The sequence below is a fragment of the Heterocephalus glaber genome, unplaced genomic scaffold (genome assembly GCF_053883595.1).
Source record: "Heterocephalus glaber isolate CG9 unplaced genomic scaffold, H.glaber_assembly_v1.0 deba00000347, whole genome shotgun sequence".
Lineage (NCBI taxonomy): Eukaryota > Metazoa > Chordata > Mammalia > Rodentia > Bathyergidae > Heterocephalus > Heterocephalus glaber.
The window spans coordinates 50041096-50062171 of record NW_028258143.1 but is presented as its reverse complement, the minus strand read 5'-3'; the positions used below and the strand labels follow the sequence as shown (position 1 = coordinate 50062171).

At 42.0% G+C, this 21076-nt stretch overlaps 1 protein-coding gene across 1 annotated transcript in view; it reads right to left on the bottom strand.

Annotated features, from left to right (window-relative positions):
* The window catches only part of Myo3b (myosin IIIB), a 405667-nt gene that overhangs the window by 362202 nt on the left and 22389 nt on the right, over positions 1 to 21076 (bottom strand). The window contains exons 4-6 of the mRNA XM_087200133.1: positions 17465 to 17569; positions 17107 to 17206; positions 13724 to 13800 (exon numbers count right to left, since the gene is read on the bottom strand). Of these exons, the coding sequence (XP_087056259.1) occupies positions 13724 to 13800; positions 17107 to 17206; positions 17465 to 17569 (282 nt within the window). The remainder of the gene's footprint in view (positions 1 to 13723; positions 13801 to 17106; positions 17207 to 17464; positions 17570 to 21076) is intronic.

Genomic DNA, 21076 nt, shown 5'->3' with positions numbered 1-21076 from the left:
TACCCCCTGGTCTATGACTCCAGGGAGAGATTCATTCAAATCCACTTGTAGCCATCTCGGAGGGGACACAGAGGGAAATTCCAAGAACACATCCAAATGTGAAACCGGAAACATCCTAACATTCCTCAGGTGTTGTCATCAAAGATTCAACAACAGTTTTTTGGTTTCAACTTCTCTTTACAGATTTATAGACACTATCTTCAGCTTGGTTTGATGAACAGAATAGCACTCTTGAGGAAACTGCTCCTCTTAAAACCATGATAAAGAAATCTTTAGGCTCTGTCTCCCAAGGGAAATTTATTGAAAATTACACTAAGTAAAATAATTAACAAATAATTATTTTGTAACCATGAACCAGGTGTGGTACTGGGCCCTGGGGAGAGAAAATCAAATATAAAATTTAACCTTCACCATCGTTCTGTGAAGTGGATGCCATTATCTCCTTTTGTGGCTGTGGAAACTGAGGCATGGTGTGGTTGAACAGCTTACCCATAGTTACAGGGCTAGTGCTGTAACTGTCGGGGCAGAATTGGAATTCAGGCAAGAGGAAGGACAAGCAAACAAACTGCTGCCATATAATAAGTGCTAACACAATAAAGGTTATATTCTATTAAATTATCTAATATTGATAGCTTTGTGATTTTCCAGTATTTTAGTCACTTTCCTCCTCTGAGACACAATGCCCAACATCTGCAACTTAAAGGGGGAGAGGCTTATTTTAGCTCACATTTTAGAAGTTTCTGTCCTTGCATAGTCAGCCAGCTGCAGGCAGAAGCAGCACAGTAGAAGTGTCGGGCAGGGGAAAGCTGTGAACATCAGGATGGACAGGAAGCAGATAATGAGAGGAGGATGCAGGAAGTAAGACACCCTCCCAGGCCATGCCCCCAGTGACTTGCCTTTTCTAAGGAGAGACCCCCAACTCCTAACAGCCAGTCAGCTACAATGCTCCCATAATCCAATCGCCTCTAAACACTTCAGGTGTGGGAGGCCATTTTAGATCTAAACCATAAGCAAGTGATCTTGGGGTCCAGTAGTAGCTCAAGGCTGACACACCCATGCAAATTAGCTGGAGCAAACAGTAGGTTATTCTGGAGCAAGAACACGACGACTGGAACCTGGAGAGGATTTTTATTGCCAATATTTTGTAGAAGGTCTTGAGGTCTATGAAAAGATGCTGGTTGCTGTGGTAATGCCTCTGCTAAGGAAGATGAGCTTCAGCCAAAGAGCAATTGTTTGGATGCTAGTTAATGGAGTGTGTCTGGGTTCCTACCTTAAAATGTGAACTTATGGCTCTTCTGGTACATTTAGACAACACTGTTGCTTGTTTTAGGAAGAGGAAAAACACGAATGCAAGGATTACTGGCAGTATCTATGTGCTGGCATCTTCAGTACACACAGCACCAATAACTATTTTACCCAGAGGTGGGCTTTAGTTTCCCAAATGTCAGCTGTACCCACCTTAGCTTCCAAAAAACTTCTTTCTGAAGGGGACCAAGGACAAGAAAGAAGTTTTCACTCAAGTACATTTTGGAGCAAAGGCTAGCAGTCTGTTTTCCCTGATTGCCGGGCAGTTCTCTTTAACACCATCAGGCTAACAGGCCTGGGAAGCCTCCCGGTCACTCCTTTCTCCCTGTGCCTGCAGGAGTTTACGGGGAGGGAGGCCCACAGTTTGATCACGCACCTGTTCTGACACAAACCATCTCCTCATTTGCCCTGTCAGCTGAGTTCTGCTGAAGATGGCAGAGAATAAACAACTGTCAGCGCTGGTCAAGGAAAGGCTCTGTGTCCCTCTGGCTGACACAGCAATGTCCCAGAGCTGGGGACATCACGCTTTGTCTCCCCCTCATTGGATGATTTTGACAAAATATTTACTCTCTCACCTCTCCTCTTCCTATGCGAACTGAGCAACCTCTTTCTTGTGGGCTTATGATAATGCAGGTTATTCCATTTTTTATGGCATAAAAATGTCAAATGTAGATAGCACTGATCATTGACATATGGGTCATATTTATCTTATTTATTTCCTTAAGACTTTTTGCATTTTTACAAACTGTCTATATTATTTCTATTTTTTAAAGGAGCAGGTTGTTTTGTTTCATTTTGTTTTTGTCTTGCAAGTGCAGATATGGAAGAGTTTCCCTTAACTTTCCGGGATACGTTTCCTTCTTCCAGGGTATTTGTTGACTGCTAGGGTTCTTCATCCACAAGTTGGCAGTATAAAGGTGGTATCTTGGTTTCAAAACTAGGTTCTCATGAGATTAATACAAGAAGGATGCAAGAAATCCCTTCCCAACTCTATCTCTTCCTATTATAAGCACAAGGCTTGGATAGCACTCTCATTTTCTCAGGCACAAGGATCCATGAAATGCCCCATAATTAAGGTTTCATCTCAGTTTAGACCAAGAGGAGGTTTCATTGATGAGGCTTCCAACATAGGGGTGAGAACCACCCTCTCTGCCTCTTTCTGAAAGACCTGGGCTCTCAGAACCTGAAGGAACAGCCTCTCCTTGTCTCAAGGCCTTTGCTATCTGAAAAGAACATCTGGATTGGACTGGAGTAAGAGGGTTAGAAATAGTCCACATAGGAGCTCCAAGACTCAGAAAGCTCAGATTTCCCCAGTGAGATATTTAATTTAAGCCCTTTATCAAATTATATATCAAAGAGCTATTGGGCTGAAATCTCTTTCAGTAATGTGATTTTAACCAATGCTTTCAAACAAATAATATTATAATATGTTTTGCTCTCCTAATAAATAATATTATGTTTTTCTCCCCTAAAAAACAATTTACGAAATCAAAATAGAAGAGGTCTTATTCAAACTATATTATTTTCCTACTAATATTTTTAAACATCATTAAAAACATAATTAGATTCGCCCTCTATACTCTGATTTCTCACCTTACTAGAATAGATTGTGCAATCCAAAATTATAATCAAAGGTTGAGATTAAAATTTCATTGAAGTACAGGCAAAACGCTGTTATCTCAAAAGCTAAATTCAACTAAATAAGAAGCAAGGCAAACAGACCTAAAGCTATCAATCCTTGGCTGACCTTGAGCCCCAAACTGCAGGCAATAGACTGGGAAATATGATGGGCGGAGAGGTAGGAAGGCAAATAAGATTCTTAATTTTGCTTACACAATCCATGTAGCATAATTGTTAAATGTTATTGATCATAAAGAGTTCTTAAAATTTTCTCTTCTCTGGAATAGGAAACTACAGTGACAAATATTTCACTGGCAAATATTTTTCATCAGTTTTACACACCAACATCTAAAACTGTTACAAACTGAGATACTGAATAAACAAATGAAGTCTCTTCCCTAGGATGAAATATAACTTTAAGAGAGGATATATTTGAGATTTGGGGCTGTTTTGCAAAAAAGGATGTGAACTAAATGAACTGGAATTGATTTTTTTATTCTTTCATAAAATTCAAATTAGGAATACAATTGAATATATATTTTGTACACTGAGAAATGGCCAGAAACTACTTAAATTAGACTGTTCTTCTAAACTTCCGAGAAAGGTCTCTAACTAAAACGTGATGTTCTACAAGTCTTTTCCCAGGACTCTAATATTCAATTGAGGTCTTTGGCAAAATAAGACCAGAAAAATTAAAAACAGAGACCAAGCTTGCACAACACCACACTCCCACCACAGCTGGTGGCAGATGGAGGGGACTCCTTTCAGTTTGAGTCCAGCACACAACTAATGTCTGCACCTAACCCCACCTCGAGTCCTGGGGACATATCAGTCTTCCTTTCTGGCTTGATAGATCCCCTTTTCTGAATCAGGACGGATATCCACACACACTCCCACGAAGGCACACCCCACACCAAACTGTCTGTGTCCTTAGGACTCAGGAGGCTCCTAGAGAAGAACATCTGGGCAGTGCACCCCCTGCCCTCCCGCTCCAGGGGCTTCCTCCCCCAGAGATGGACCTTGGGACCCCTTCCCACCCAACCCCCTTAGTTTACAGAAGAGAAACTGAGGTCCCCAGCAGGGAGTGAGCTGACTTGAGCAATGTCACACTGCTGATTCAAGACCCACCTTGGACTGAACTCCACAGTGCCCTCCCTCCCCAAGAGTGGGGCACATCCTGGGAGCTCTTATAATGAGAACGCTAGGCCACCACCAAAGAGACCTGGCCTTCAGTGAGCCCATGAGCACCCCATGTAAGCATTAACCAAGTGATTCTCTGAGGCTGCTCATTTCCCTGAGCCCCCTTCCTCTGCCTCCCCGAGCTTCTGAAGGACAGAGTGAAGAGGGATTCTACAACTCTCAGGCTTCTTTACAGCCTGTTAGGTCAGGCACTGTTACCCCTGGGGTGAAGAAACAAATTCAGAAAGGTTAAGAAACTTGCCCAAGGTAAACGAAACAAGTAACTAGTGATGTGTCGGAAAAATAGGAAGGGAGACCCATCAAACAGAACTTCCAAATGCTCCTGCTGGGGTGCTCCTTCGTCTGCAAGTAGTCTCTGGCTCCTGTCCTCACTGGGGCTGAGGACACCATGCAAAGCAGGATGCCCTTGGGAATGTCATCTGTTCCTATCAGAGAGTGATTCTGTCTAATTTTCCAAGACTAAAAAAGGTGTGGAAAATCCCTGAGCCAGAAGACAGCATGATAAATATTAATCTCCCCTGGCCAACATACACACACACACACACACACACACACACACACACACACACACACAGAGCTGCTGCTGTGCCATCTACCCCAAGGCTCCTCTCAGTCCCCTTCCTAATGCCTACTCCCACCTCCCTCGACTTTCTTCTGACAGTTTAGAATGTGGAATCCCTTCCATGGACTGATCCTCTGTTTTCAGGACAGGCAGCCACCCCGAAAATGCAGCACAGCTCAGGCAAAGTTGGGGCAACTCTGACATTCCTTCAGCAAATGTTTCTCTGCAGAACAGGAAGAAGAAAGGGAAACAGCCAATGCCTTGATCCTTCTCCCCTCCCCAGAGAAGAGCAAGAGGACAGCCTGGGAAGTACGTGTCCTGGAGGAGGCTTTGACACCTCTGTGAGCATTAAGTGCAGAGGAGGTCAGGCGGCTGCTCTAGGCCGCGTGCACCTCTGCATGTGCGGGACCTGAGGCCTTCAGGTGGGTCTCTCCTATACTTAGCCCTGCCACGAGGAGGAGGGTGATGACGTGTCACTCCCACCCACAGGGCTGGCCCCACCTCCACATTGACTCGTGACATATGACTCAACTTGCCTGCAGAGCTCCAGCTGGGAGGGAAGCCATCTCAAGATGATGGGAAAAGGAGGTCTGCACCCAGTGGCGCACCCTTGGCATGGGCCCTTCACCCACCCACATCCCTAGCACCCCTGGGCCTTAGAGGGCAGAGCCATTCTGAAAATAAGCAGGGCCCACCCCAAGACAAGAAGGAAAGGAATATCTCTCTCTCTCTCTCTCTCTCTCTCTCTCTCTCTCTCTCTCTCTCTGAGGCTAACACAAGGCACCTGGAGGGAGCCAGGGAACAGCAAAGGTCACAGAAGCTTAGAGATGGACATTGCTGGGGGAGACCCATGGGCCTTTTGGCCAAGGATCTGAAGTTCTAGGCCCCTCAAGTGAATCTCCTAAGCTCCCAAGGCCTGATGTCCTCACTGTGACAGGACTAGCAAACGGGTCCCAAGAATCCTGTCTTGGGGCAGTGGGAGGTGCTGGGGATGCTCCCAGAGCCTGAGCATGCTAGGCAAGTGCTCTTCCACTAAGCCACACCCCAGTCCTCCTCAGTCTTTTAAAAGAGGGCAAGGGAACATGGGCCCTGAAGGCTGTGTCATCATTGGTTCACCTCACTGAGAGCTTGGTGTGGTCCCAGCCTTGCTATCCAGGGAACACCAGAGCTGTGGGACATGAGACCGGGGGAAGCTTTTCCCCTAAAAGCTGCCAGTGTACTCTGCAGAATAGAAGGGACCTTAGAGGCAAAGACTACCTAATCCAGGCTCTTCATTTTACAGATGTGAACAGGTTTGGCAGGAGTCAGGGTAATAGGAGTAATAATAACAGGTAATAGAAGCCAGGGTAATAAGACGACCATTTTTTACACCCCTTACTATGCCAAGTACTGCCTCAAATACACGTTATTTTATTTTGTCTTTTGAGGCAGCTTTTTATTTTCCTGATCAGAAATACTGAGTAACTTGCCTGAGGTCAGTGGTAAAGCAGGTATCTATCATTTGTTCCCAAATCTGACTTTTTACCCCAATTGAGCTTCTGTTAAAATAACTGAGCCACAGTCATGTTTTTAAAAATAGTGGCAGAGGTAGGACTAAAATTCAAATCTCCTAAATTCAATCCTGAGGAGCTTTATGTTTCCAGATGCTTCCCTTGGGCATTTAATTATACTGGCTTCTAGTGTGCATCGGAACACTGCCTTTTCCTGAACTATGTTATCGGCACCAAAACAAAGTCGCTTGTGTCCAATGCTAATAAGACAAAGCTAGGAGGCCAGGAAGAAAAGGCTTTCAGGCATTACGCTGGCGCCAACAAATAGCAAGCAAAATGTTTCCACATTGCAGCTTGCTCCATGAGTCACACAAGGACAGCTAGTGGCACCACACAAGGACAGGTAGCCACCTGCACACTTGCAGGACACACGCTGTCTCCACTAATGAGCTGACATCGATTCCTGGGATAAGCCCCTGTAACCAGGATTCTCCTTGTTTCAAAGCAACTTTATGTACTTTCTTCTGTCTTTAAAAACTTCCTCCAGCCCCCACCTCTGTGGATGTCCCTACCATCTGCTGTGACATGCATATCTCTGATCACAATGCCTGCTGTTTGGGAATAAATGTTTGGAGAGTCAGTTTCTCTATCACTCATTTTCTGTTTAAGTAATTTAAATATAGAAAGTAATGTAAAAATTGAACAAAACTTCCCAAGATTCACATTTTATCTGGCACATGAAAGGTCAAGATTAAATAATTTGCTGTAGTATAGTAGTTAAGAGTAAAGATTGTAGAGCCAAATATCTGGGTTCAAATTCTGATGGCATCACCTAATAACTTGTCCACAGACAAGAACAGTTACTTTCTGTCACTTATTTAATTAAAACATTGGACAGGGAATAGTACTGACTGTATGGGGTTGTTCTGAGAATTATAAGTCAGTTAATACACATAAACTACTTAGCGTCTGAAACATAGAAAGCACTCAATAAATGATAAGTCTTCTTTGGAAACTAAGCCATTAGCTACAGCTTAGGGAATAAAATAGTAATAATGACAATAACAATATTTCAGCACAGTAGTGTTTTATGGCTTTCTCAACCCTTCAACACAAAATATCTCATTTGTCATCTCTCTCCCTGGCAGTGCCAAAGGAAATGGTGTTATCGTATCATTTAGCCAGAAATGGCATAATTAATGAAGTAAGAGTGGTTGCAAAAAGCTTGCAATATTTCTACATTGGTGTAAGCTGGTTGTTATGGCAACCATCTCTGTGGAGGACCCTTTACCAGGCAGAGAGAGACCCATTTTGGGAGCCATCACAGCACATCTGTTTCTCTGCTCAGCTGATTAGCTCTTGTTTGCAACGAGCAGATGGAAGTAAAAAGGGGGGAAATTTTTCTAAAAAGAAGCAAATGTTTATTTTATCCAAAAGTCTGTTTTCCAATATGGAAACAGACCTTTAGCTGTTTCAGAAAGATATACCAAGTATACTGGGTCCTTACTACACAGGCTGCTTCTTGCAGTGGCGGGAATGCAGCATGTACTGAGGCTTTAAATTAGAGCTGATAGGTCCTTCATGTGCATCTTTTATTTTAATTTTTATTTTATTTCTTATTTTTTGGTACCGGGGATAGAACTTGGGTCCTTGCGTTCGCGCGGCAGGCAGAGAAACGACTGAGCTAAATCCCCGGCCCCCATGTGCATCTGTTAAAATGAGTCCCACATTCCAATTTCAGAGGCTCCTGCCACCATCACTCTGAGTGGTTTTGTTGTATAGGCTGTCTCACTGAGCTCCCACATATCTTTCACACTGAGCATCCGATATGAATGCACCAAAAAATGAAAAACTATGAGTATTTTCTCCCTTCCTTAGTTTCTTCATCTGTATAATGGGGCTTGCATTCTCATGGTCTGTGAGAAATCAAACAGCTTCAACACTTACTAGGTAAGAGAATTGGGGCATTGTGTCTATGACACTTCCATAAACTGCACTTTTCACAGTGGTAAAGTGGAGAAAATATCTACTACTGACAGCTGTTGTGAGAATAAAATAAAAGAATGGAGTGCAAAAGTGCCCTTCACAGTCTTGCTGTGTCAGTCAGTCCTCAGTAAGTGAAAGTGTCAAAATACCTGACAATCAGCGGGCATGTGACGCTGGCCATGGGAAGGAAGATGCCACGGAGCTGGCCTTGGCAGAAACAGACCTGACTCCCAGGAAGCCAGGGATTCCCCAGGCACAGAGACAGGGTGCTCTGCTATCTGAGGAACACTCCAGGGGTCTGGAGAGCCACCAGCTACCATCAGCAATAGAAATACAGCCACCAAGCCACATGCATACACACCAGCTAAATACAAGGATTTATTTTAATACAGCCTACAGCTTTCCTCAATAAAAACAATAATGCCAAATTAATTCCTTTTCTTGGATTTTAGTCATTTGTAAATTCAATTTAATTCTGCCTTCATATGATGGTGGGAAAGGCAGATTAAAGTATCAACTGTCTCTAACCCCTTGACATCACCAGCAATAAACACAAAGTAGGCTTGTATCTCTTTTTATTATCAACCAGAACACTACCTGACATGTGTTTGATGCAAATATTGAGTAAGCAATGTTAATATTTACAGTGGGCACAGGCTATATTGGAAGTCTCTTAATTCAGAGGGTCATAAAATATGGATTGCAGTCACCACTGCCTGCTCACTCACTCTGTATCCATGGGCACTTGACCTGGCAGTGCCGTAGACTCCTCACCTACAGAACACTGATGTTATCATCCTGATTGGCACCCTCACAGGTGAGTGTATTTACAAAATAATAGCTGCAAAACTTCTATGCAAATAGTGGAATAGTATTATTCATATTATTTATTAGAACTCAGCCATCGGGAGGGAGAAACAAGACAATAAACACAGCTAATAGAAAGAATGTGGTTTTTATTTTTTTTAAGGGCCTCAGATACAGGCTAAAATCATAGACTAGGAAACCAAAGAGGGTGTGTGTGTGTGTGTGTGTCTGTGTCTGTGTCTGTGACTATGACTGTGTCTGTGTGTAGACTAGTGAAACTGAGTTGTCTAAACTGGCACTCATAACATGAAGCTCGGTAGGTTCCAAGTGGCTGGTTGATTACCTCAGAAACTTGAAAGATTTACTAAGGATGCGAACTCTTTGGAAGGTTGTAATAGGTTGAATTGTGTTCTCTAAAATAATAATGAAGAAGAAGAAGGAGGAGGAGGAGGAGGAGGAGGAGGAGGAGGAGGAGGAGGAGGAGAAGGAGAAGAAGAAGAAGAAGAAGAAGAAGAAGAAGAAGAAGAAGAAGAAGAAGAAGAAGAAGAAGAAGAAGAAGAAGAAGAAGAAGATATGTTGAAGTCCTAACCCCCAGAATCTCAGAATGTGAACGTATTGGGAATAAGATTATTGTGGGTGGAACTAGTTAAGAGATGAGGTCATGCTGAAGAAGGGTAGGCCCCTAATCCAATGTGATTGGTGCCCTTGTAAGAATGCCACTATGTGAAGACAATACACAGGGAGGATGTTCTGGCACTATGAAGGCAGGGACTGGGGGGATGCAGCTGCAAGCCAAGGAACTGCAAGGATTTCCAGTGACCCTCCAGCACCTGGAAAGAGATGAGGATGGACCCTCACTCAGGGCTTCCAAGAGTGGAGGGCCCTGTTGACACCTTCACTTCTGATGTCTGGCCTCCAGCACTGTGAGGTGAGAAATCTGTTCTTTTAAGCCAGCCACCCTGTTTGTATTAAGCGGTTACAGCAGCCCTGGGGATGAATGCAAAGATGGCCAAGGCTTCAAACCAGAACAGGAGGAGAATCCACTTTAAGCTTGGTGGCTGACTGCAAGAGCAGCTCCAAGGGAGTAAAGGGAGGCTTCTGTTTGACCGTCCCATGGGCGCTTTCACGGTGGCACTGAAATGCTTCGATCACTGCTGCCACACAGCATAGGTCCTGTGCTCATAACCACCCCCTCAGGGACAATGACACCAGGCAGCTTGCAGCAATCATAGGGAGATTGAAGAATCTAGACTGATGACTTTATTGAGCTGTTGAATCAACAAACTCTGAAACCACCTACCTCTCTGCTCTTATAGATGAGAAACAATTTTTTATTGTTCAAATTATTTTGCACATGCTCATCTGCTAAATGCATACTTTCAACGCTAAACTTTTCTCTTTCCCTCTTGTGTTCCCTATAGTCACAGTACACTATGTACATATTTAGTTTATACAAAACTGTACTGATCTTAACTTTAGGTTAACACTTTCACTGTGCTAGACAATTTATTTCCCCAGAAATCTTGTCTCCAAGTACTAGCACACTAAGGGCACCCTGTAGAATCCTTCTCCTACAATGCTAGATTGATACCACTCTACCAGTATTTTTCAACTTTGGTGTGTTCAAGCGAAGCTCCAAGAGGAAATGCATGGGAAATGTTGACAATATGACAGCAGATTCAGGCTGCAGCTTTGAGCTGCCCCAGTGAACTCTGCATCTTGATTGCTCGTCAACATGTGATTATGGAATGGTCACATTCCATTAGCTACCCGCTTTGTACTAGAGCCTATTTGATTTAAAGATTGCAGCTAGTTACTCAAGCTTGTGAAATAAAAAAGGAAGTAAAAATGGAAAAAGAATAATGTGGTTCAATTTCTTAACAATAAAATAGGATCGAGGATCTTTCTGTCACATTTTAACAATAAAAGCATGGGTCTGCAATGGTTTATTCCACTGGCATTGGTATTGCACACATTGTTGCTACATTTACTCTGAATCCACTTATTCCAACAAACAGAAGGGAAAGTATGTCATGGTCAATACACTGTGTGGGCCATCACATGAGGACAGTGTTAATTTGAACCATTACTGATTATACTTTCAAGGATTGCACATGACCCAAAGCATTGGCCACAGTGGAGAATACAAGTGTTTGTTGAATTGAACTGAGAAACAGAAGCTTGTTCCTGTGAGCATCCCTATGGAGAATTATGGAGAAAAAGAGGTCCTTTTTGGAAAAAATGTGGGGATGGTAGAGGCCAAAGGTCCTGGAGCACACTGGCCAGAAGCACACATCCTGAGAATGCTGTCCAAAGTGGTCAGACAGCTGCTCCGGCACAGTGCCATCCAGGGCCTATGCTGTGAATTCTCTGCTCTTCTGTGTACCCACCGCAGCAGGCAGGATGTGACACTGCCTTTTCCCTGCTGAGAAGGGAACTACTTCCAAGCAATCTGGGTGACAGAAGCTCACCACAGGCCACCAAATTGCCACTATAGAAATACTCCACATATTTTATGCAATCCAGCTAAAATTAAAAAGTCATAAATACCTCCTAATAAATGTACAAAGCCCAAGGAAGGCTTCTCTTAATTGTATCTTGTTCTGAGAACAGGTTTGCTATGGACCGGAACAGGAACACCATTTTTCATGTTATGCCACCCAAGTATGAGTTGAGTGACCTCGATTGAATGATATTTCTTTCCTTTCAGAATAGATCAGCCAAAATCTACAGAGAAATTTGCTAATACCAGTGGGTGTGAAGCTCTCTTCAAACTGCCCTCCAAATCCATCTTATCCCTCTGGCTTCTTTACTAATACATCCATGCATACAACAGCTCTTCTTTGAGCACCTTCTCCTATCAAGCACTGTGCTGAGAGCTAGGCAGCACAAGTCCTTGCCAGAGCTTCCTGCCAAGCCAAGTCATAGTGAGCAGTGACAGTGAGCTAATACACAGTGTGAGGCTACAGTGGAAACTTAGACAGGAGCCTTGCCATTGACTGAGACTCAGGGAGACCTCCTGGGGGAGCTGGCATATGAAGATTAAGGAGGAATTTTCCAGAGCTCTGAGGGTCATTCCACCTGATGTAACAGTACACCAAGGTTTAGAGGAGTGACGTCTCAGAGGGTTTGGTGACTACCTGTTGTTCACTAATCTTGGGATATTAAGAACAGGTAAGTTGGGGAAAGGTGATCCCAAATGAGGCTGGACAGATTGATGAGGGAAGAGCTTTGTTCACCATCCAGAGGAGTTTCAACTCCATCTGACAGTGCTTCTCAAAATGGAGTTCATGAGATCCCTATGGAAACTTTGTATTTATTTGTTTTTGTTTCAGTGATCACTGTGTTACTATTAACAATAATAATGAAAGGAGTAAAAACATATTCCAGATCATCTGAATGCCCATTTAGCATATAATTTCAGGGTGCATGTTATGTTTATAATAAAGCTGGCACCCTGCCTACAGAGAGCAACAGCTGGAGGTCAGCAGAAAGCCATGAACTGAAACACAGCCAAGTAGTAGGAGGACGGGGTGACCACACACTTCCGGGTCGTGGGCATGCCAGATTCACAAGAGCCCAGGCTATCATGCCCTCAAACCAGATCACAGTGCAAAGGGCAACTGAGACTCACAGAACAATATCATTTGTCTCATTAAACGAAACCTGTTTACTTGACTATTACTGGCTCTGTAGTTTTTGCCTAATACATTTTCCCCTTTGGTTTTATAGTTCTATAAATATGTGATAAGAAATTTTATAGCTAGCTTCATTTTTTACACCTCCTCAAGGAATATTTAAATAAACATTGCAATCTTTGGGGATTTCTCCTTTAAAATGGGTTTGTCCATTTCCCAAGTTTAAGAGAAAACTGTAGATGAGAGGGAATCTTCGAGGGACTTGCAGCAGGTATTGGTGTGAAGCAGTAACTGTGTTGGGAGATCAGTCATAGAGAAGACTGTCCATGTGGACAGACTGGAGATGGAAAGACATCTAGTCTAGGAGGTGACTTCCCACATCCTCCTATTTAAAAACCTTTTTTTCTCCCGGAGCTGCTCTCAGGCAAAGGTCAGGGGCCTGTGGAACCAAATGCTGACCTGAGAAGAAAAATGCACTGGTGTTTCAGGGCATGTCTTATTTAGCCGAGAGGTTTCTCAAACTTCTACATGTGTCATTTCCCAGTGTTCAGTGATGAGGCCAGAAGCAAATTAGAACCAGACTCCATGTTTTTCTGCAGGAAGCCAACAAAGTATACAAGAGAAGTTGCTATCCCAGGATAAGCAGGAAACAACCAGGGCTGCTCTGCCCATTACAGCTAAATAAGGCTTGTTACTAAGCCAGGTGTCACTGGGGCTGTATCTTTCCAGAGAAGGTGACTTTCTCTAAATTAGACAAAACCTGTATGGCCTCGCCAAGCATAACCCTTGGAAGGACTGCATCTCCTGGAGGGACATCTTTTTCTAATTGCATGAAGGTATTCCACAGGGTACCTTCTTAATCCTGCTTTTTCTGAGATTAACTCTTACTAGCATCTCACCAAACTAGAATTCTTACAATTTAATGAGAACAAAGGCTTTTCATCTTGAAAGTTTTGGAGAGCATTTGACTTACCCATAAAAAGGAATAATGTAAAGGTACTCAACGAGTACAAAGAACCGGGTACTCGGCTGCCTCGCAAGCACAAGGACCCTAGTTCGATCCCCAGTACTAAAAAGAACCAGGTGTTGGGTACTGTACTGTATTCCGTGCTTACCTCAGGGGCCATCCAGAATGGGGTACCAACTGATGTGTTTCTCCGTAGGCGTGTGCTGGTGAGCTGAGCTGAGACCCCTGCAAGAAAAGGGTACTGGAATTCAGCAGTAAGCAGAAGGTGATGCCATATTAGGGTTGACAATTTTTCCCATAAAGGGCTAGATAGTAAATATTTAAGGCTCCATATGGTCATAGCTATTCAACTATGCTGTTGTAAGCTAAAGCTGCCATAGAAAACACATAGAGTAAAGCTGTACTGCAATAAAACTTTATTTAAGGATGCTGAAATCTGAACTTCATATAATGTTCACATCTCAATATATTCTTTTGGGGTTTTTCGATTATTCAAAATTTAAAAATCATTCTTAACTGGTGGCCCATACAAAAATAGGAGGTAGGTCATATGAGCCCCACTGTGCTGGAGCATTTATCATTCGATCAAACCACAAGAATTTTTCTAATGAATATTCTTATCCATATCATTGCAAACTGGGAGACAAAACAAAAGTATCAACAACTAGGATCAACCTAAAAAAATCTTCCTATTATATTTCCTAATTATTTGGGGTGATTCTTTTTAAATAAGGTACTTCCTTTTATGGAGGAAGAAGACTGGCATGCATTATCTATAATAGAGCATCAGTGTAGACATGAAAAGATTTTGGTATCTTATCTTGCCTAGAAGCCTGGGAATTTGGCAAAAAAACCTATTTTGTAAAATGGAAAAAGAAATTGACAGTAACATTATTATCTAAGATTTGATGTTGATGACCTGACTTTTAATATAATTCCAATGTCCTCTAACTAGCTGTTTCTCTATACCTTGAGGGAATACAGTGGAGGTAAAGATCCACTGGATTAGGGTCAGAGACTTGTTCTCCATACTAATTATGCCTTTTTCTAATGGGGTGGCCACCTGTCCTTTGAGCCGCAGTTTTCTCATCTTTAACTAGGGATCATAAAACCAAACTAGACACCAAACTTAAGACCAAACTAGAGATCAATTGTGCAATGCATGTATACTTGTAAGGTATTCCTTTTGCCAGGCAGAAGTCTAACATAGCCCTTCTACTAATGCAGTCATGGCATAGCCAGAAACCACCACAGCAACGGGGAGCATGCAGAATCCTGGGCCCTTCTCTGCTACTCATTAAAGGCATTATTTGTGTTTTCTTGTGGGATACTCAGGGACTTAAAAGCCCTTTTTTGCTCTAAACGATGACTCTCCCCTTGGGCCCACAGATGCCCAAAAGGTAACTAACAGCAGAATGAAGCTTGCTCTTCATTTTGTACCCTTTGTTACTGTAAATATTGGGTGTATTTCTTTTCAACTCTGCACAGGGTTATGTTGATCATTTAGGGAGTGTCTGTCTCAGAGATGGCCAGACAGGGTTGATAAGTCCTGAAATTGCATGATTTTGTCCCCCTTCAAGACTGAGGACACCAAATAAGAGGTTTACAGGAACAGTCAGCTATACCCAGAAGCCTCTAGCCACTGTCCTCAGCTTTTGATCACTTGGATTCCAGGAAAGGCAGGGCACCACATCACTGAGACCACAATAGATGGACAGTCTTTTCCTGGAAAGTAAGCAACCCTCAGCCCTGAGGATTCCAGAGCTATGACACCTGGTCTAAGGCGATAACTAGATTCTGGTCCACCAGCTACCCCCTGAAAGGTGGTCTTCCATCTTTGTGGGTGGGTCTGTCTGAATGCCTGTATCAGAGTGTGCCCCCTCCAACTACCTAAGCTGGAATCTTTTCCTATCTTACCCCTAACTTTCCAATTAAAGCTTTTTTCCTGTAAATTCGTGCTTTCATTTAAATTTCCATTTCTCTAAAGCAAAGACCCATGCTAGCTGGTGATACTATTGATGGCAAAAAACACAAAACACAGAAGCCTGAATACTTTGTGTGTTTGTTACTGAAGAACATCAGGCCTTGAGATCATCAGGCTGAATTTATCAAGGACACTTGGGATGATTGTTGTGTTAACTACCAGCATTCTCTTTATCAGAAAGATGGGGTCTCAAACTCCTGGGCTCAAGAAATCCTCCTATCTCAGTGTCCTGACTAACCAGGGCTATAAGCACCTGTTCCTGTACCCAGTATGAGACTTCTTTAAAAATACTCTATTTGCCACACATAATTTTCTGCCTTATCAAGTCCTCCACTACAGTTTTGGTAAAAACAACTATACCTTTCTGTTCTGAATTTCTAGAACCTTCTTTTGCAGCAACTAAATGTTTAGGAAACTTCTACTGGAAAGATTAGGAATGGTACCCACAAGCAAATCACAAAACTAGTGAATAGTTAAATCAGTATTAATCCATATCCTTAATGCTTCTAGGCTAGTTTCCCTCTCAACATATTTACTGCTTTTAGGACCATGTGGAAAATACATACAGCATATTACTGAAGCTATGGCATCCCTTACATTTGAAGAGGTGCATAAACCTTGAAAAAAGAGCGCCCTCTGCTATTTTTCTTTGCTTGTACCTTAGGAAACAGACCAATATGCATAGAGCAACTTCATTTATTTGTAAATAATTTCTTCTGCACAAGTGATTCACTGACACATTTTTATAACTAACACTTTCTTACCAATAAAACAATGAATATTCAACATCATTGGTCTTGGTTTCTTTTTTTTTTTCACCATGATGAAATCAACAATGTTTTGAGATGTTTCTCTAAATGTTTTCTCATTATTTGTAACAATAATTCTGAAGCACTAACTGGCACTGAATGGTTTAGATTAACCCATTTCATAAACCTAAAAGGAAAACCAAATTGTCTGTTGGATTGCAAATATCACTGTTCCAATTGTCTGGCCTCAGGTGACACTGAGTGCATTTCCTCTCACCTTTCCATTTCCTGTTAATATTTCCAGTTCAATCAGCCCCACATGTCGAAGCAATAATCACCATTTTAAGGGATGTTAGCTCCCAGGCCCAAAGGACTACTTTACCTTCTGCTCACTGGGAATAAGTATGCCTAAGGCTAGTGAAAGCCATTTAAAAGAGAAAACTGCCTTCTCTTTTCATATGCAAAAGAAGACATGACAAAATGTAAATTATAGACCTTTGTCCTGAGATGTGAAACTCTCACCAGACAACCAAAAAGGTTTTCTGTCAAGTTCTTCTTTTGCAACACTTCTATTTTCTATCTTTAATAAAATTGCTTCTAAAGCCAAAAATAGATTTACAAACAGCATGTCCTAGGGTGATCCATCTGGTAAGCCCCCAACTCCCCAGCCTACATTTGCCTGGAAAAGTCCCTAGCCTGTGGTGTAACACAGAGGCCCCAGTTTTCTGAAACTGCAATAAATTGTCCCCTTTGGCTAAATTGCACACATCAAGAAAACAAACGACATGCAGTCATTACCAAAGTCAACGAGTTTAACTCCTCCTTCTGTTGTCAGAAGAATGTTATTCCCTTTCACATCACGGTGGATGATTTGGTTGTTGTGCAAATGCTGAAGGCCCTGCATGGCATCCACCACCAGCACACAGCAGGAAAGAGAAAGAAACGGGAGATTGACACACTTATTTTAAAGCAATTACCCTACTGTTAGAAAGTCCAATCCAACTCCACATTTGGCTACACTTTCCTGCTATTAATTATGCTTGCATATTATGAGCCACTTTCCCCATCGTTAATATGCAATGAGGCCCCAAGCAGTGTACAAATCTCCCCTTCTGCTCTGGGCACCTCCAACTCCTTGGACGATGGACATTCTTACCAAGAGAGCTCCATACAAGATGTAAGAGATCACTGCTTCATCCAACCGCTGGCCATTCCTGAGGAGGCCTTTCACAAGGTCAGTGACGGAGCCCCCGTTACACAGCTGAAGGAGGGGGTGTCATGCCGAGAGAGGGAGCAGCAGAACACAAACCAAAAGAAAAGAAAAATAAAGAAAAAAGTTCACTGATTACTGACTAAACACAGTACATTTGCAGACCACAAACCTCCATCTTGAAATAATTAGACTTCAAATTTCCATTAGCCTGCCAAATCCAGCTGTTTTTGTGTGTGTACAGCCTTTATTCAAGGTGATGATTAGTAAAAGTACACACCCAAATAACTGACATTTTAATTGCCAAGTAAAATTGAAAAGCTTAAGTTATTATTTAGATATCTGAAAGAAAAGGCCCATCAGTAATCATGGTGATTCTTACTGGATCTTTTTCATTTTCATCTACAGTGGACCCTTGACATGAACTCAATTCATTCCCAAGGGCTAGTTGTAAGTCACGTTGGCCAGCTGAAGGCTCAGACTCCTCTACACAGCATTCAAAGTCTCTCTCCTGAATACAGGCAGATCTCCGTGTCCTTAGAGACACTGTCCCAGGACTTCTCAGTGAACCCCACACAGGAAAGGATGTTGTAATGTTCCTTCCAGAATTATTTAAGGGTTAAATCTGTATCTGAGACCATCTGGAAGCACAAGTGGTTGGCATTTGGGTTGTAACTCTAGACTTTGTTGTTAAAACTAAAATTCCACTCGTAACCCAAGTTGTTCATAGATCAGGCTGATCGTAACTCAAGGGTCCACTGTACTTTTTTTTCAAATGTGCATTTTGAGGATAAGAAAGGACCAGAAGAAGTAAGATGGATGCCCTTGATGCCTGACAGGGAATGGATTTCAATGACTTCAAACCTTCCTGCCTCCCATACCCACACTGCAGGCCTCAGAAGCCCAGCCAGTAGCACTTTCTAGAGTTGCCAATGTGTGTCAGGTTTATGGAGTGGGATTGTATCATAGGCATATGGTGTCTCCTATTCAGGTTTAGGCTTTTGGCTCTTTCTCTCTCCCTCCTACTCCCTCCTAGAAATTTAAAATACTGTAAGTGATTATATTTTGCATAGTTGTTCTTTGCTGTATAGTGTTTGTCACTGAAATGTGAGTCCATAAAGCAGGTATACGATACTTTCTCAGCAGCTTGAAGGTTGTCAAGGATAATTTTTACTAACTGCAGGAGACCCTGCTTTGGGTTTGCAATAAGCCATCTTAAATCCAGGGTTACTAAACTATTTGAGCAAGCATGAAAATATTCTGAAATCGCAGGCAGCATATTGTACATGCATCTTGAGTTTTTCTGGGGAGACAATCAAAGCATTCATCAGATTCTAAGAGCCATCCTTGACCTGATACAGGAAAAAAAACCCCAAAACAACCTGCTTAAAGACTTAGGTTACCTACGGGCACTTTTTCTGCAATTTGGGAAAATGTTAACTAGTGAACAGCAGGTGGTTCCCCAGGGTTTTTATTGTTTGAGTCAAGGGGCTGTCCTTACTCCAGGAAAACAGAAGCACAGATTAACATTTTTCCTAAAACAGACATCGCTTTAGAAAATCCTTTCCTACTTCTATGTCTTCAAGTGTTTTACCTATTTTGTCTTCCAGGAGGTTTAGGGTTTCTGTTTTAATGTTTAGGTCTTTGATCTATTTTGATTTTAATTTAGTATATGGTGAGAATTATGGGTCCTTCCATTCTTCTACAAATAGATAACCAGTTTTCCCAAACATCACTTGTTGAATAGCCTATCTTTCCTCCAACGTATGCTTTTGGCCCCTTTGTCAAAGATCAAATAGTTGAATATGTCTGGTGAGGTTTCTGTATCCTCGATTCTGTTTCATTGATCCATGTGTCTGTTTTTGTTCCACTACCGTGCTGTTTTTATCACTACTGCTTTGTAGTATACCTTAAAGTCTGGTGTTGCTATGCCTCCTGCTTTGCTTTTATTGCCCAAAATTACTTGTGATATTTGAGGTCTCTTTTGGTTCCATATGAATTTTAGGATTGTTTTCTCTAGATCTGTAAAGTATGCTGTTGCTATTTTGATTGGACTGCACTGAATCTGTATAACAGTTTTGGAAGTATGGCCACTTTGACAATACTGGTTCTACCTATACAGGAGCAGAGGACATCTTTACATTTTCTGATATCCTCTTCAGTCTCCTTATTCAGAGTACTGTAGTTTTCTTTGTAGAGGTCTTTCACTTCTTTGGTTAGCTTAATTCCTAGGTATTCATTTTTCTTGGAGCAACTGTGAATGGTACTGTTTTCATAATTTCCTTCTCATCCCATTCATTGTTGGTGTACACAAATGCTAATGATTTTTGTGTGCTGATCTTGTATCCTGCTACTTTGCTGAAATTGGTAATTAATTCTAAGAGTTTTTGGTGGAGAGTTTTGGGTCTTCCAAGTAAAGCATCATGTGATTATTGACAGCTAAGTCAGGTAAAACTATTATAGGCAGTCCGACAGGGCTAGGCACTCGAGGAAGTCAGTGCAGAGGATGAAAACACATTACAACTCTTGCTGAAGCCACATCTATTGAAAGCTAGGCCTCAAGATAAAGAAGGGATGACCAGGCCTACATGCCTCCCCAAGGGATAAGCAATATACTATAACTGGTATCACCTGGTCCAACAAAGTCTAGCTAGACATCAATCACCCAGGTGGGTGACCAGGACCTCCTGATTCATCTCTTCCTAAAAAGGTCTTTGATCTTTCCATGTAAACTTGCTACACGACCTGGTTCCCCATTGGATCGATATTACCTAAGGGGCTATACTTGTAACTTATTGGTTGACCATAGTTTTGTCCCACGTTGTACACACCTTGTGATTTTGCTCTATGAAATTTCCTTTGAAAGTGGACTCCTTGGCAACCCATTTTCGGGTCTCCTCCTATCTCTCAGGAGCTATCTCTCTCTCAATAAAATTTTCTTACTCTTACTTCTCCTGTTACTTAGAATTCATTCTTTGATTTTGGGCAAAACGAACTTGACATATCTGACATCTATCTAGCAGGTTGAGAGTTATTATTTCCCCTATATCAATGTCATCAGCAAAGAGTGATAATTTGAGTTCTACCTTTCATATATGTATCCCTTTCATTTCTTCCTCTTGCCTAATTGCTCTGGCTAATGTTTCAAGTACTATGTTGAACAGCAGAGAGGATAGTAGACATCCTTGTCTTGTTCCTGATTTTAGGGGGAATGTTTTTAGTTTTTCCCTATTTAGTATGATACTGGCTATTGTTTTGGCATAGATAGCCTTTATTATATTCAGGAATAGAGTTTCTATACCTGTTTTCTTCAGGGTTTTTATCTTGAAGGGGTGTTCAATTTTGTTAAAAGCCTTTTCTGCATTTATTGATATTATCACGTGGTTTTTGACCTTGCTTCTGCTTATTTGACATATTACATTTAGAGACTTATGTATGTTGAACTATCCTTGCATCTCTGGAGTGAAACTTACTTGATCATGGCATACCAGCTTTTTGATACTATGCTGCCTTCTATTTGCTAATATTTTGTTGAGGATTTTTGCATCTATGTTCATT